The sequence below is a fragment of the Patagioenas fasciata genome, chromosome 4 (assembly GCF_037038585.1).
Source record: "Patagioenas fasciata isolate bPatFas1 chromosome 4, bPatFas1.hap1, whole genome shotgun sequence".
NCBI lineage: Eukaryota > Metazoa > Chordata > Aves > Columbiformes > Columbidae > Patagioenas > Patagioenas fasciata.
Window position 1 is genome coordinate 60,735,523 of NC_092523.1, and position 16,978 is coordinate 60,752,500.

Consider the following 16,978-nt stretch of genomic DNA (forward strand, 5'->3'; position numbering starts at 1 on the left):
AGTTCAATAGCTTCTCATTCAAACTTTGCACCTCGCTTCCACTTGGCAACAGGTTAAAACAAAAAGAAAAAAATGGTAGTGAAAAGCAGTCCAAAAGAAAAAAAAACAAGTAATAATATTTTAATATAAATATTGTCTTTGCTACATAACTTTGAAGGAACAACTGTAAAATGTTGCTCCGTAACTAACAACTCACTTCACCACAGCATAATGGAGCAGTAATTCACTAGAACAGGGAAGCAGACTCATGGGGTATGTTTTGTTTTGTTTGTTTGTTTGTTTTTTCTGGTAAATGCTTAATTATTTTCTTCTACATACATGCCACATACTCTGGGTACGTTGTAATATTAATGGGCCCAGATGATGGATGGAATCAGTATTTTCTCTAATACACTGGGCTATATATTCCTAAATAGTTGATCCCAGGTGCATGCGCTAGATTTGAGTTACAGGTGCATGTCTAATTCCTGTCCTTACTCAACTTTGGGGCAAAGCTGAGGTGCACAGCTGCCTTCTTTTCTCCACATTCTTGAAGCAGTGAAGAAAAGGCTAAGTGTGCCAGGAGGGACTTGACCAAGTACCCAGTCCATCCACACCTACTACAATACTTATGTAGCTAGTGTGACATAAAGTACATTGGAAAGGGCCACAAATTTTGGATTACCAGCTGCTTCATTAAGATCCACCCATGGCTTCCAACAGCTAAGTTGAAAAATAAAAGATCAAAAAAGCATTCCTGCTAACTGTGCTGCCAAAGAGGATTAGAAACTGGGAGATATGCAGAGAAAAATTGTTTCTTAAGCTCTTCAGAGCTTTTTTTTTTCTTAACTCTTCAGCAATCCTGCATCTAATTTTCTCTTGAGTTGGGCCTCCAAGAAGCACAAGCTACCGTCATCCATTCATGGCATGTCTCCGTTTTATGAAATACTTCCACATACTTGTGCTAATTCCTTCTGAGATACTGGCAGCATATAACATTATCACTTCTTCTGTTTCATTTAAACTCCTTAAAACTAAATCACATAACTGTTAGTAGTTTTTACTGAAGCAACAAGTTTTAAGCAGAGACCCCCATGACTTTAATGAACATTAAAAGCCAATGGACCGATAAAACATATGCATCAGGTTGTACCATTCTTCTTACTTCATTTCTACTTATATCCACAGACCTTCACAGAAGTGACCAACAAGAGGCAACTCGAGATAATCCTAGTTTTGTGCTTGGGTTATCAGGACCAGTGAAGAACCCCTACAAGCTTGCTCACAGCAACGTCAGGGGCTCCACATGAATTTCATCAACACAGGGACCATTAGTTCCATTAGAGGAACGAAACAGCATCGTTTTAGGAAGGTATCCTGGCTGATTGCTATACAATGCTGTCACCCCTCATCCTCTGTTTTTGCATAGTGTTTTCCTCCTTATGTGACTGCCAGTGCTGTGATGAGTGAAATTATGTGAGATCAGAACTAAAGTCCACAATTATTTTTGCGAAGGAAATACGTCATTTCTGTTTCTTGGTTATAGCAGCTGTAAGATAGTTTTAAGTATATTCCTTGGAAAATCATCAGGCAACAGATTTGCTGCTTTGTGACAATATGACAATTTTATCACTCCTAAATCTCCTCTTTACATTAGAAAAAGAAGAGAAAATCAACTACCACTATTTTACTCCATCTATCAACATTAAAAATGTCTTCTTGTGATAGCTGTCCAAAATGCTTTTCAGAGTATCAATTTAAATTACCTTTTATTCTACCACAGTTGCATAATTATTATTATTTACTGAATACAACATATATCTATAAAAGTTTGAAAAAATATTTTGATTATTGTCACTAGAGTTAAGTATTTGTTAGTATTTCAGATACTGACACAAAATGAACAGAAACTGCTACTTTCAGACACTTGGATATAAGGGAGAAAATTTTCACACTTAAAGTCCTAACCCACTCTTTTTAGGGGAAAAGAATCATTTGCCACTTCTTGCTACCATTGCTCCAATGTTGGAAAAAAGGTGAATAGTTTTTGTTTACTTCAATGAAGAGTCTCCATGCTAATTCAAGAATAACATTATATGGATGATGTGATACAGTAATTGAGTAGATATTTGATTCAACATCTATGAATCTGTGTAAATGAACAGAGAACTCAAAAAAAGGCAGCATGTTACCGTGGCAAAACACTTCACTGGAACATACAGGCCTAAGTTTGATTGAGGTACAACTGAAAATTCATTGATTTCATTTTACTCTTTCACTTACACCACTAAACGAGAAGAACGTCAAGCAAAAGGTATACATACAAATCCATCTACCTTACACTACAAGCATTTCTTGAGTAGGCACAGAGACACATTCAGTAATTCTCACACTTTGCGTATGGATGCAGTGGTTTAGGTAAGTTTTTTTTTAATTGCTGGCTGTAGACTATCTGCATCACCTTCTGGAAAATTGTCTATCCACATAGTACTCTCCATTACTGATTTCTAGTTTTAAAGTGTATAACAGGTAAGTAAAATCAAATACCCTCAAGTAGTCTGTTTTGATAGAATAATTGCTGCTGTTGTCACAGTGATCTTACATCCTTGTAGGTAAAGGACCATGGACAATAATTATAGAAATCAGACTGCAGGGGATAAATATAAAAATGTTTTAGAACCTTTGGTTTAAAACTACCATTTGCATTATGTGGTTTTGTTTTATTCTGTTTATTTATTATTTTATATAATGTACTAATTCCTCAACTTCTCGTACTTTCCCCTTTGCATTTGAAAGCTGGAGTGTTGCTTCTGAGCACATTCCCTTTCTCACCTGTGAAGTACACAAAGCCTCTGTTCTTGCCAGCCTGCATTAAACACTGCAATACAATTATCCTCAGTCTCGGTACTGTTATCTCAGGGAATTAAATTAGACTTTCCAGCTTAGAGAGCATCAAATTATTTACACAAAATGTTATAGTTGAAACAGATCCAGCTTGGAGTATTAAATGTTAGTTAGGGTACTAAAGACTAAAAAGACCAGGGCCCTGATTTAAAACAGAACTAAAAGTTGAATCTGAATCTGAAGGTAGCTGTTGAGAGTCTTATCAATCAGGCTATTGCCTATTTAGAACAAGGAAAATCAGTTTTTGATTTAGCCTTGCCTCTAGCTATATAAGTTGCCTTGAGGAAAGTTTGTTTGGTACTGGTATCAATTCTGTGGAAAGTTTTGGTGTCAGTTTTTCACAAGTACAATCAGAATTTCCAGTTAAGAAATACAGAACAGCTTTAGACTGATGTTCAAAAATACTCCTGGTAAGTCCCTGCTGTTCTAATATCTTGAACATAATGGTTACCTACAGAGGCTGAAAGGGAAGTGTTCAAGAAATCACAGAATCTCACAAATCAGTTCTTTTCCTGAAAAAGGTGTCATATATTTCATTTTTCTCTCTCTTTCAGCACAACCCAAAACCTATCAGAAAAGGCTATCCTAAATAGTCTTACTGACCTTATAGCTGAAACACAAAATGATTATGCATTTTAAATCAATACAGTATGTCAATATATCTTTCATCTGTGGAGGCTTTATGATGTACAGTTCTGCCTGTTCTAGGCAAAACTAGATTGCAATTTAAAATATGCTTTATGTATCTTGATTTTATTTGCATTACCGCTCTAAAATGTGACAAGAAATCAACATGGAACAACACTTACAACATTTCTGAAGTAAAATATCCCCCAACAGACTTAAAAGTTTTCCGGTAGTACTTACCCCATACCTAGACATAATTTCTTACCTCCACCCCCCAACGTATTCCCATCATCGCCCGTTCACCATTCCCTCCCCTGACCATGAAAGTCTCCCCATTAAACATGGCGAAAGCTGTTGCACTGATCTGCCCCTAGGTCTGAATCTGAAGGGTCAGTCACTTCTTACATGCTGATTTAAAGCAGCCTCCCAACCAGTGCAGCTTGTGCCACATCGAAGGTTGAGCCAAGGGGGAGTGGGCACCACTGCCCCTCTCCTGGGGGTCTCCCAAACCCCCCAGGGCATCACCCAGCACCTGCAGGTCAGGAGAGGCCCTGAACCAAACTTGGTCCCATGAGAATCACAGCAAAACTCAGCTGAATTGAGTGGGATGGAAATGAGCTCAAAGGATGAAAAGATAATGCTGTGGGATGCTGATGCTAGATAGTTTCTTCTGAATTTAAAGTGAGGAATAAATGAAGGGAAATAGAAAAATGTGATGACAGTTACAAGACACTATGGTTTCCCTTTCCAAAACAAGGAAGTTTTCACTTCTTTGCTAGATTGACCTGTAGGGTCTGTTGCCATTACTCTTTTATTATTAAAATAATTTCTGAAAAAAAGTTTCTTCCCTTTTCCCCCATATACACGTTAAAATTTAAACAGATAGAGATAAGTAAAAAAACCCAACCTTTATTCCACTTTGAACAAGCTTGTGTATATCCAAAAAAGGTTCCTTGAATATGTGTCCTTCAGGACTGAAGATCTTCACATATCCTTCTTTCTCAAGAATGAAGAGGCGATGGGATCCATCCCCACAATGTACTGCTCCAACAGGCTGCCTTAGTCCACTCACAACCTCCTGAATACAGAAGCAGTTGTGCTTGTGTTTTCTAGAAAGATATAAAAAAATAGTGAGAAATTTCTTCTTTCTTGTAACCACGACACAACAATGTCCCTAGAAGATAAAATTATCATTCTGCAGTGATATTAAAAACAGAGTTATATAATGCAGAATAAATGATTTCTTTGAATGGAAGCAAGCAGATAATACTGAAAATCAATTTGAACTTCACTGGAGGAAAATTTGCTTTGTATACAAGAAAGAGAAAATTAATTTATCTTAGATCTCAAATACAGAGGAATATGAGGGAAAAAACTGGTAAAAAACACAAAAGAATTTGTAAACACAAAATTTCTACTGTGTAATAAGCACACTAAATTCCAGGAATTTGAAAAAAAATTGGCTTCTAGAACCCATTTAAAAATAACGACTTATGATGGGACAACCTAATGTGACTATTTTTACGATGAAAAATACATGAAAAATAAATTAAAAATAATGAAATAAGTATTATACTATTAAACTTATTGTAGTCATTTAGTAATATTAAATTCAGGAAGAAATGACTTCTTAGAACTATGTAAGATCCAGAGGGTGGATCAAACCAGGATTCTAACACCTTTTCAGCAAGGCAAATGTCAAATGGTACTGAAATATTGAAGCTAAAGTAACTTTCTTTTTTGACGTACACCAGCAGCGGCAAAAGAAAGTAACATCTGGAAAACACAGCTGCTGAGCATAAGCACACACTGAGCTGGTTCACTGTGAAAACCACAGGCTTTGCTAAGGTTTTTTTTCAGATTAAACAGCATTTATCTTTATGAACCTGCTGATCTCTTCGTCTTTGTCATATTCTTCCATGTGGTCCAGGGAGTTAGAAGCTGGCCCTCGCACTTGTTTTCTTGGAAAGTCTGGAAAGCATACACCACCATCTTTTCTTGCATAGTAAAAGCAAAACTCATCAGCTGTAGTTTGGAGAAAACCTTAAAAATGCAAAAGAGCATACAAATATTTAGTGTGTTGTCATGTCTGCAGTTTCATCCTGCCAAACCAATTTTTAAATAGATGATATATTGAGTGGAAAAAGGAGTAATTTTAAACAAAGCACTACTTGCAAAAAAGACCTGCTCTGAATAAATACAAACCGAGTGTTACCTTTTATAATTCAATCATCTGTATTTGTATCAAACCTTCTTTTCAGTGGGCTTAAGTAAGAAACCCAATGCATTCAAAGTGACACTACAGTTCGCTTATTAAACAATTAAGAGACAAAGTTCAGAGCTGAGGTTGTGAGACACTTTTCCCTGATTTTAACCCTATTAATCAAGTGTAGTATCTGCTGTAAAATAGCTTGAGCAGCTTTCGTTTAACTTTTTTTTTTTCTAAGTAGTTTGTTGTAGTAAAAATTTCAGTGCAGGCTTTGGTAAAGACATGCAGTGAAGACTTTGTGGACTGATGGCAGCATAGGACGTCGATGGGAGAGGTGAATAATGAGTTGTCTCAGAAAGTGAGAAGTGCTGCTGAAACCTGCCCTGTAGTGACGTGCAGTTGGCCTCTGGTTGACTCCTGACGTTCCACTGGGTGAACACAGTGTCCTGTTGGGAGGTCTATGTCCTCGGCCCCCACCCCCTGACAACAGGGATATGTCACATGCTGCGCTGGAGCCGGCTTTAAGCTGGCTTGGATGAAAGGTGGTCTTTAAGTTGTAGGTTAAAATGGGAAGGAGTTTGAAGACCCAGGGAAACAAAAAGTTGGTAAAATGAGAGCCTTTGAGGAAAAAACCCAGCACTACTGATATTACACTATGTTTAATGACAGGAAAAATATCTATTTCTATCCACAAAGTCATTTCTATCCAGTTTTTAATCATTAATATTAAATATAAGAAGACAGAATTGGCTAGTTATATATGTGCTATTTTACTAAAACAGATGTCAAGATAATATGTCTTCAGTTACCTTCATTCCTCTTTGCATTATTGGCATACTCTGTTAGGATGCACTATGGTCCAGGATATACATAACTCATAGGATACACCGAATTAGCACTTAATTGGAATGAGAGGCCTGATTTATGCATGGCTTTACCACTTGTGAATAATGCAGTAATCCATAGATCTTGGCTATAAAGCCTCTGGCTTACAACTTACAATAAGAGCTGATCAGGGACAGCTGTGTTTCATTGGAAAATGCCAATTTCTTAAAAGCAAAGCTTCTTCAGAAACATTATCAGTTTTGACAAAATTTTAGTTAACATGACGTTTCTGGTCCAAACTAAAACTTCTGGTCTAAATGAAAATCAGTGAAACAGACAGTAAACCTCGTATCACTATACTGCAATGTCTTGTAATTAGGGTGTTTCATTAGGAAGAGGAATATTCAGGTCAATGCCCCTCATCTGTCAGGCAAGAGTTTGACCCCAAGTCTCCCATTTCCCAAGTAAATGTCCTAACAACCACTTTATTAGCTATCCTGGGGTGGTCTCTCTGTGGCTTTCTTCATGGAAAATTTCAAAAGAGTTCAATTTCTTCCTTATGTGGAATAGGAAAATTTTTTAGATCCCAGAATTTTTGTGGAGTGGAAAACCTTTCCCACCCAACTATACTTCTTTTCATATGCATCTTCCTTTAAAAATATTGGAAAAATAACATGACAAAGCCTGTCTTTGGTTTCTACAAAATAATATCTGGAAACACATGGTAGTGTGTTGTGGTGTAAAAGTTTAATTACCATGATTCGAAGCTTCAGTAAATATAATTTCTGAAGAGCTGGTTTTAATTTATAGTAGTTATTTGGAGAAAATGGGAGATATAATTTCAAGTGGAACAACTGAGGAGGAACTCTGACATAATCACAGACTGGTATTCCAAGGCTGGTAGAAATAATGCCAAAATCAAAGGTAATCTAAAATCTTGGTGTTTAATTATTTGACTTAAGAATACACAGTTTTGCTATTAATAATTTATTTCTCTAGGCACAGGGGATCTTAAAAAAAAATGAAATAGCAAATCAGAGGCGTACAATTTCTAAGAATTTCTATAATTTTCCAAGCATATCATCTACTATTTACTAAAGACAAGCTAGCCTTGGCTTGAATGTTGTCTTTAGTCAGAAAAACTGAGAGCATATTATGATCATATTGTTTACTTGGTACATGTTCGTTTCAAATAACAATCAGATGCAAACTCACTTGACTAATGCCTTATGCAATGCCTTTTCTTACGTGTAAGTCTAATCCCTTTTTCTTACAAAATATTTTATCATGCACTTCAGCAGTATGTGTTATACTGCAGTTGCCTTTTGCTATTTAGGAAACCCATCAGCAGGTTCCAACAAAGGAGAAGACTTCTGTTCCATTTTCCTTAGAAATGCTCTTAAACAGTGGAGTTTGAATTAAACTATGAAAATGCATCATTAAATTGCTAAAATGTTGTATTACTGGAAAGAGTGTAACCTCTGTAAATACAGTTTCACCTGTGTATTAAGAATGGAATTTTGTCCTATAAAAACCATAGTAATTTACCAAAAAAAAAAAAAAATCTGCTTGTGTTATAAATGCTAAATTCAACATACTAACAGCTTCACCAAAGGCAACTAGAAAAACATTTTGCCTCTACTCTCCTAACTGCTTGTAGCCATGTAATGTTTTCTTTGTCCTGCTTGGACTGTAAGGTCTCTGCTAGTGTAGAGTTTGCCATTTTGTTTAGTGTTTGTACGGTGTCCAGAAGAACGGCTCCTGACAAGTACCCTAAGCACTAAAATTGTTTGGAGAAAAAAAAAGAAAATATCATTTTTCGCAGTCTGAATTTATTCAAACCCAGCTCTGTTACTGTCCTTTATGAGAACTCTGCCTAATAAGGACTGCAACGTTTGCTCCTGTGTGAATTTGTGTACTTCTTACTTTATTTTAAAACACTTATACATATAATTACAAATTTCTTCCCAACTGTGTATGTGTTTACAGAGCAGTGCCCATGTTAACAAAGAAAACTGAAATTACAAAGGAAGATTAAACATTAAGTGTTATACATGTCCGATTTTGTACAGGCTTGCATTTCAATGCTTTTAAAACTTTATGTCTTCCTAACAAGCATCAAACTACAGACTTTTCAGTTAAGGCATTTCTAGCGAAGGCTTTCTGTGTTTGCCTTTTTAAAACACTGTGGGAACAAGTTGCAGGATTTCAAACACTTTCAGAGGAAAACTGCTCTCAGTTGATCCTCAGCTCCTTTCTCCACTCCAGTTCTTCCTCACACTCTATCTTGCTTCCTAACCTACATTCACTATATTCCACTTCGCTGGATTCCCTGTGTACCCATTACCCTTCTCTGTGATGTACAGCTCAAATGTTGTGGTAGCGTTTGTCCTAATCTGTACAGCAAGTCAAGTTACTATTCACTCCCTTCCTTGTTTGCACCTCACACAGGATGGAATATCATCCACTCATCTGAGGAGACCTACATGGCCTTAGAGAACGTCTGGAGATCAGGCTCATCTGCTTTATTCCTGCTATTATTGACTGTTATTCAGTATTGTGTAAACAGCATTTGCCTGGTGTTTTTTGTTGTTGTTGTTTTGTTTGTTTGTTTGTTTTTCTGGTTTGCACTTTTGCCAGCTAGATGTGAATTTGTTCACAAAAACCACATTCTCCTATCTTTTCTCAACTATTATTGAAAACTGAATCAAAGAGGTGATTCCAGACTTTGTCAAAATGTAGTAAGTTTGGTGCTAGCTCACATCACTTGCTACCTAGTTTTCAAGTGACTAGCAGCCCTCTTCTTACACACATTGCATGTACCTGCACACAAGCAATGCCAGGGTTAATCCCCTTGATGCTCTTGTTAGCAGCAGCAATGTTGTGAGCCACTACTATTTTTCTGCAGGTTGACTACGGTGACTGCTACTATTAGTTGACAACATTAGAATTTCTGAAAGTGTTGCGTGGATTGCAGAATTTCTTAGATTTCCAGTGTTTTGTGCTGGGGTGCCTTTGTTTGGAGTTAAAAAATTCGTATCAGGCATCTGTTCTGGTAATGCCTGGATTCAGATCTGGGGCTGGATCTGATTCACCCACAATCATCTGGAAACCGTTTCTTCAAATGAAAATTATGAGCACGTAGTTCCAAACCTGTTGGATGTCCTTGGATAGCAGAACACACCATGGCTGAGGCAGAGGTTTGTTCCTTAGAATGTGTCACTTTCACTGGCATGGATAAAGTTTCTGCTCATGCCTAAAAGGAGAACCAACCGTGCCTTTCTTTACTAGCCCTATTCGTAATAAATATTAGACAGCCTTCTCTTATGACCTTGGAAAACTTCAAATTCGTATTGTTTGAAGGTACTTCAGTAAGCCACTTGACTCCAGTGTCCTCATCAGTAATCACTTCAACTGAGGCTCACAATAAAATTCAGATGAGAATTAATAAGAACAGTCACCTGAGATGAAGCAGGGAAGTTGTAACCTCATAGGCTTTGTGAAACATTACACCCTCCCGCATTAACATATTCATACTATCCTAACAGCTGTTGTTCCTATTCTGTTTGAATAAAGAATTGGGTCCACCTTTTCTTTGGATATTCCTAAAAAAGTCGAAGGAAGTTCAGCTACAGTCATAATTGGTGGGCAAACTGCTATCTTCAAAAGAGTTAAGCACGGATCTGCTAGAGTTTTCATCTTTGCAAAACAAGACAGACAACGAATGCATTTCTGGAGCTAACTCATCAGAAAGACTCATGTATAATTTCTCAGTCTTCTTGGTTAATAAGTAATGCTAAAATTTCAATTCCAGAAAAGATGCTTGCTATCTTAAAATGCTAATAGTATTTCTCATTTGTGCAGGACTTAAGGGATAACATTATTTTTGTAGTCAGCAATTTCCTTAAACTCCTTTGTATTGGTGTTCAGAAACAATTAGCGTTCCTTAATAGAGAATGAGTAATTATTTGATTTTTTAACAAATGCACAGTGAATCGTTGCCAGAGACCTTGGGTTTGGGGGGCTGTTAATTTCCAACTCTTTTTCTAATCCTCCAGGCTAAACTAGAAACACAGCTTCCAAATTTTCTATTTTTTTCTTTCTTTTACAGGAAATATTATTATAGATCTATGGATCTCACAAGTAAAATAGAAAACCCAGATAAGTTGTTATTTTAATTATTTATATTTTAGAGTGTGTAAGAATATTAAAGTATATTGCAGTCCTATGGCCCATCTTCTCAAAAAGAGGAACCTGAATCTTAATGGAAACCTTCAGGAAACACTAGTATAAGGTATCAAGAAACATATGTACCAGTCAAGTCACCAAATTAACCCTGTTGGTGGATGTAAGTATACAACAACTTTCTGTTAGTACAACCCACTTTCAGAACAAGTATTTAGAACGATTATTAGCATCTGATTGATGTAGGAAAAATCCTAGTTTAACTGAGGCTGAAATATGTAAGCTCTTTTCCTGCAAAGCACAGTGCTCTGTCCAGTGCTAAGTTATGCTTTCATCTGGTTATCTTTCAAGGCAACCTGGGTGGTCACAAAAAGCACTTGACATCTTGATGCACTTCAGCAGTTTTACATATACACAAACTTTGTAGAAAAATAAATTTGTCATTCGTCACCACATATGTTGATCTGAGGAGTGAGGTTCCTGTGGCTACGGCTCCTGTGCTGCTCAGCCCTTTCTCATTCTCTCTCCCTCCCTCCCTCCGCCTCCTCCTTATTTCTCCCTTCTCCTTCTTTCACTTTTCCCAATTAAACAAATTGTTTCCTCAGAAACACACAGAATTTCACAGGACAGCTATGAGGGATTTGCTCTGCAGAACAAACGAATCATTTGCACTAGCTACAAACTCATGTCAAAAAAAGCCTTTGTGCTGACTTCTTATATGGGCCAAACATTTAGAATATCTAATCTGTTATCGCTGTTCAGCAGGCAGTCTTGGCAACTGTGATGTATTCTGCTTTGCTTTGGGGAATGTGATAAAGAGCAAGAAACAGCTGGTTTAAGAAAGCCTTAGAAACATCTCTTAGTTTATAAAGACAATAATAATATTTTCATATTTGAACGGGTTGAGATACATGTTAAACCACAGTGAAGGGAAAAAGTAAGTCAATACAAAATGTTTTCTCAAGTCACTGAAAGAACGCTGCAAGAAATCCCTGTTCTCTTGGGATTTCAGAGAAAACAAGTACACACTGTACACACGCAATTAAAAAACCCTCCTCCAAATCTCATCCACTTAAACTATCCCGTTGACTCAAATATGTTTATATTATATTACAAAGCTGTGTTCATATGTCAGAAATGACTATTCACAAATTCATTTTTCATACCCGTTATCAACTCTTTTTTCCAGTCTCCGCTGCTAGCAAAAGAAAAAAAATCTTAACCAGTTTAATTATTTTCTCCTGTGTGGCATTATTTGTAAGCAGTGTTTGGACAGGGAAAAAAGCATAGTTTAAAAGTGACAGTCTTAAACATATAAATAATTTACTATTGAGAATACCAAAGATGTTATTTAATATAATAGTGTATTAAGACAGTATTTCTAGAAGAGCCATCATCTGTGGTTATTTTGTTGATATAGTTACAAGTGATAGCACACATTTGGTGACTGCCTGAAACAGCACAGGTCAAATTCTGGTTTTGGTTTTGTCCAACTAACTCTACTGACTACAGTGAGGAAGTGTTAGTTTAGTTAAGAATTTGGTTGTTAACAGCATATTGGAAGCGATTCAAAGATCACAGAAGTCTATCAAATAGCTCCCTTTGATTTCAATGGGCTTTAAACCCTGTGGAAAAAACATCAGTTTCTAGGGTAACAAAACCAGAAAAAAAACAATCTACAACAAACAGCCATCATCCGCATTTTAAAGCTATCTATTGTTTAGAATAGCCTTTTGGATGGCCAATTACTTGTTTATGTGATTTGAAGAACACACTAATATTTTAGCAAAGGTAATAGTTTCAGGTGCCTTTGGCAACAATCCCATCTTTCATGGAGAGTTTAATAGGAGGGTGGCAAGAAAGTGCTCCAAATATTTGCCTCACTACATAAGATCCACTGTGAAGATGCTGAGGTATTCTGTCTTTGCGTGGGCAAAATCCTCTGGATATCAATGGGGATATCCCCTGACCGCTCAGGCAATATCAACAGTTCAAACCACACATCCTTTAGACCCGTATTTCATTATAGGTTTTACCTGGTATGTGACCTCTGCAAGTATAATAGAATTCTTTACAATAGTCTCTGCACAGGTAGGGAAGAGTTAGTTCTCGTTCGGGTGTTTCCCCTTTCTCAGGTGAGTGGAATAGATTCTGAGCGTGAGGTGAGCAGTGTGCACATTTGATTTCCTCCAGTAGCTTCGCACATTCTGTGTTGTTGGTAACAGAAAGTATCTGCAAGCCACAAACCAGAGACAAATAAACATATAACCTGTTTCCCCATCTTACACAAAAAAAAAAAAGATTGCATGATCTAATGTAATAAATAACTCTAACAGAACCAATACAGTTAGTATAAGTGCATCATGTTTCATATCACCATTCTGGAAGTGCAAAAATTATTGGCATGAAATGTGCAATATGTAATTCGTACAGTGAGATTTTAAGTGCTTGCTTCTCCTTCTCAGATAAGAATCATGGTACTCAAGTTATTTTATGAACTCAAGCCTGCTATCTCTTAATCACGTAGCCAACCTCTGAACTCGAGGGCTCGTTTATACAAGTAAGAACTACAGCAGCAGGACTTCTGCCCACTTCTCTTACACGAAATACTTAAAAACCTAACTTGTAAGGTGACCTATTCAAGTATTTAGAGACTAAAAATTAAAATACTACCATAAAAATGCATCAGGAAAACCATATATCTAGGTATTTGTTAAATAGATGTTATCTTGAACAATACCGCAGTCCAGCTACTGAAACAACTGCTGTGGGGTTCAGCAGGTGCCTTGGATTTTTCATGCTTGAAATGCTGCTCTGCTTTTTGCTCTCTCTAATGCAAACTACTTGGAGGTGGGAAAAGTTGTATGTTTTCAGGCGCTTCTTTTTATAAGTAGAATTCACCCATAACATCTTGTTTGTCTCAATATTGAAACTGTAACTTTGTCCTGAAAAAAAAGTGTATCTTATGCATAGTACTTGAAGAAGCACTAAACCACGATTGATGATCTGTTTAACTAAACGCAGGAGCCTAAGGAGCACAATGTCATCAAATCGTGAAAAATAATGGAAAACAGCATAGTCGTCTTTATTAGTCTTTGAATGCAGTGCACTTTGTTAATCTATTGTTAACCACATGGATTGTTTTTTGATCATTCATCCCAATGGTGGCTAATGGGAAATGTGTTCTCAGTTGAGAAGGACTGAATCTGATCCAAAGCAAATACAAAGCTCAGGTTCTTTCTGCTATTTGTTTAATGCAGTTATAAACAAAGACCATAAGGCACTTATATTGAGAAATATTAACGTGGTAAATATTTGTATTCTGTAAAACTTGTAAATAGTTGCAAATAGCACATTTGAAAATACTGACACAGTTTTGCTGTAGTTCATATCTCTGAGTTGATTTGTAGGAAGACTTTCCTATGTCATTCTCTTGCAACATAACATGGATGGGAATTATCTAAATTACTTTTGATAAAATAAGTTATTCAATGCATGAAGACTCTTGATATGGTTGGGTATGCTGTCTCATAGGTCAATTCTCTTCTAGGATGCAGTACTCTGAGAACACAGTTCTGAACTCAGCATTTTATTTACAGATCATAATTACATAAACATCAAACACTTCAGAGAAATGCCCTCCCTGTTGTTTTAAACAGATATGTATTCAAAATATTACATAATATATGGCCTGCACACTTACACAAAATCCTATTTGAAGGAACCTTAATTGAAAAGGCAAACTCTTTCCAGGAAAATTTAGTCTTATATATTGTCAAAAAGCCATCTGAAATGTGTACTGAAGTTTAGTGGTGTAAGTTGGGCCACTGATTAGAACACCATTTGGCCTCTACTCATATTCTGGAAGAGCTGCCATTGCCTTCAAAAAGAGGTTCTCCAGATTTGCCAGGATCACTAGATGCATTAAATGTTCTGTTCTTTAAACTATCTATTCTCAGATTATCCTTGGCTTCATATCACCTGCAGTTAAGTAATGTGTCTAACATCTGCCACATATGGTTTATTATCTCTCTTGAGATCTTCCTTGGGAATCTGATTGTCTCACATCTTCGTCTCACATCTTTTACATCCTTTTTTTGGAAAGGGTTTGTCTTTTTTTTTTTCTTTTCCTTTTAAATCTCAAAGACAGTAATCAATTAATTGTATGTTACATGTATGACTAAAGGTTTGCATTGGTCCTGAATTATTTGGGGAATTCTTTGCACAGCACCAGTCCCTTCTCTTCTGAAAACATTTAGATTCTTTTTGCTAGATTGCTCATTTGGGCCATAGGAGCAGAACTGTTAACTTTAGTCTCGTTTCTTGAGCTTCAGATATGGTTCAGATCTAGGGAAAAAATGCCTTGAAGACAAGAACTACAAATATAATGATAACTGAAGTAAAATATAACCAAAATACATAATAACTAAAATTTTGAAGTTGACTTATTACTGCCTAGCATAGACATGAGGAAGAAATTTTTTTACAATGAGGGTGGTGAAACACTGGCCCACATTGCCCAGAGAGGTGGTAGATGCCCTGTCCCTGGACACATTCTGGGCCAGGCTGGACAGGGCTCTGAGCAACCTGATCTGGTTGAAAATGTCCCTGCTCATGGCAGGGGGGGTTGGACTAGATGACCTTTGAAGGTCCCTTCCATCCCAAATTATTCTATGATTGCAATCCAGGTAGTAAAGAATAGGCTTTATATGCTTACATTAATCCACACTGCTGAGGCAACCTTCTGCATTAGCTGGACTTTCTTAAGGGGTGATGGCATCCTGACCTTGCTACCTTGCATTGCTAGGGCTCAGATGGGAAGTGGCCTGTGTAATTCAGTCAAGTCATTGTCTGCCAAAAAGAACAAAGTCTGAAGCCAATAAGGGATGACTGAAAGCACTATCCATAAGTGCCACTTCTCAAGAACATTATGTCACCAAGAAGCTGGGAGGTCTCCTAAAGTAGGGACAAAATTACCTTTTTTGGTGCTTCTACCAAAGGAAAGTGCACCATGACTACAGACTGTGCAAAGTGCTTGCCTGCATCCAGTGGTATCACCTGCTTTGCAAAAGTCTCAGATGTTGCCATCAGCAAGCTGATCTCAGGCAGTAGGCTTTCTTGTGGTAGCAGTGGTGTGTTTGGAAGTACAAGTAAACACTAGGTATTACTAGGTAAATATTCAGTGTGTTTATTGAATTACCTACACAGTGATGCAGATAGAAAACTGCACTTCTACTGGAAGACTCCAGAATGCATTGCGAACAGGGAAAAAAAAACAACCAAACAAAAAAAACCCCACACCAAACAGGATAGAAAAGCTAATTTACTGTTTCTTGTGGAAAATGTAATTGACATTGCCTGGTGATACAGGAGAAGCAATGCTTGCCAACATTTCAGTCCTCAAAGTTAAGACAAAAGGATCCTAATCCCCCTGAGCAGCTGCTATCCAGGAATTAACCACAGGAATTCACCCCCTCATGTCATTTCTGGAATGAATCTTGGTCATATAATAGCTAATCGGAAGATTAAGGAATGAGAGTCAATCAATTATCTGAAAATCAAGTACAATGTTATTTAACTTTTAGAATGCTCAAGCAAAATAGGGTGGTAACATTTGCTCTGTGTGAGGTCTGATGTGTAACTCTGTCCTGGCTAGGAGATAGGACAACTGTTCTGTTCTGAATTTCAGTAAATTGATAATGTATTTATCCTGGAGTATATAAAACCAGTTCTAAGGAAAAGTTGAAATACTTAGTTGAATTAAGCTTTTTCTGTTGGATCTCTACTTTGAGAATGACCTTAAAGTTGACAATGGCTTTAGACTTTTGGACAAATGTAAATTAATTTCCTGCTTCAGTTTTTAAAGTCGTATGTGAAACCATCAAACTGCAGTGGTTTAAACTAACTGTGCTCTGGAAAATATGTAAAACTTTCAAATATTTATTGCAACATGCCTAATAATGATCATGCCTTCTGCTGACTAATTTACAACATCTGTAAGATGATCCTTTAATCTCTAGCCACATGTAAGTAAAATGCATAGACTGAAGGTAAAATAAATCCCGGAATGCACAGGAAAGGATAGCATACTAAATTGGTTCATCAACAAAAAGAATAGTGCAAAGAACAAGCAACAGCAGAAGACACAATAGACAGAAATTCTTTACATTGAATATTGTCATCTATTTTGTGTACCCTGTCATATCTACTTTGAGAAAGTCAGTATAGATTTGATGTCAACAGAAAAAC

At 36.8% G+C, this 16,978-nt stretch overlaps 2 protein-coding genes across 5 annotated transcripts in view; one reads left to right on the plus strand and one right to left on the minus strand.

The window, feature by feature from the left end:
* ANAPC10 (anaphase promoting complex subunit 10) overlaps positions 1-16,978 on the plus strand; it is a 337,004-nt gene that overhangs the window by 150,752 nt on the left and 169,274 nt on the right. For 2 of the 4 annotated variants that reach the window (XR_011738869.1, XR_010651287.2), the window contains one exon: positions 1,168-4,497. The exons of the other annotated variants lie outside the window; for them this stretch is intronic. The gene's annotated coding sequence lies outside the window, so the exon portion shown is untranslated. Of the gene's footprint in view, positions 1-1,167; positions 4,498-16,978 lie in introns of those variants that run through there. 4 annotated transcript variants of the gene reach the window in all.
* HHIP (hedgehog interacting protein) overlaps positions 1-16,978 on the minus strand; it is a 78,035-nt gene that overhangs the window by 56,908 nt on the left and 4,149 nt on the right. Inside the window, exons 2-4 of the mRNA XM_065836585.2 lie at positions 12,766-12,961; positions 5,397-5,553; positions 4,418-4,619 (exon numbers count right to left, since the gene is read on the minus strand). Coding sequence (XP_065692657.2) covers positions 4,418-4,619; positions 5,397-5,553; positions 12,766-12,961 — 555 coding nt within the window. The remainder of the gene's footprint in view (positions 1-4,417; positions 4,620-5,396; positions 5,554-12,765; positions 12,962-16,978) is intronic.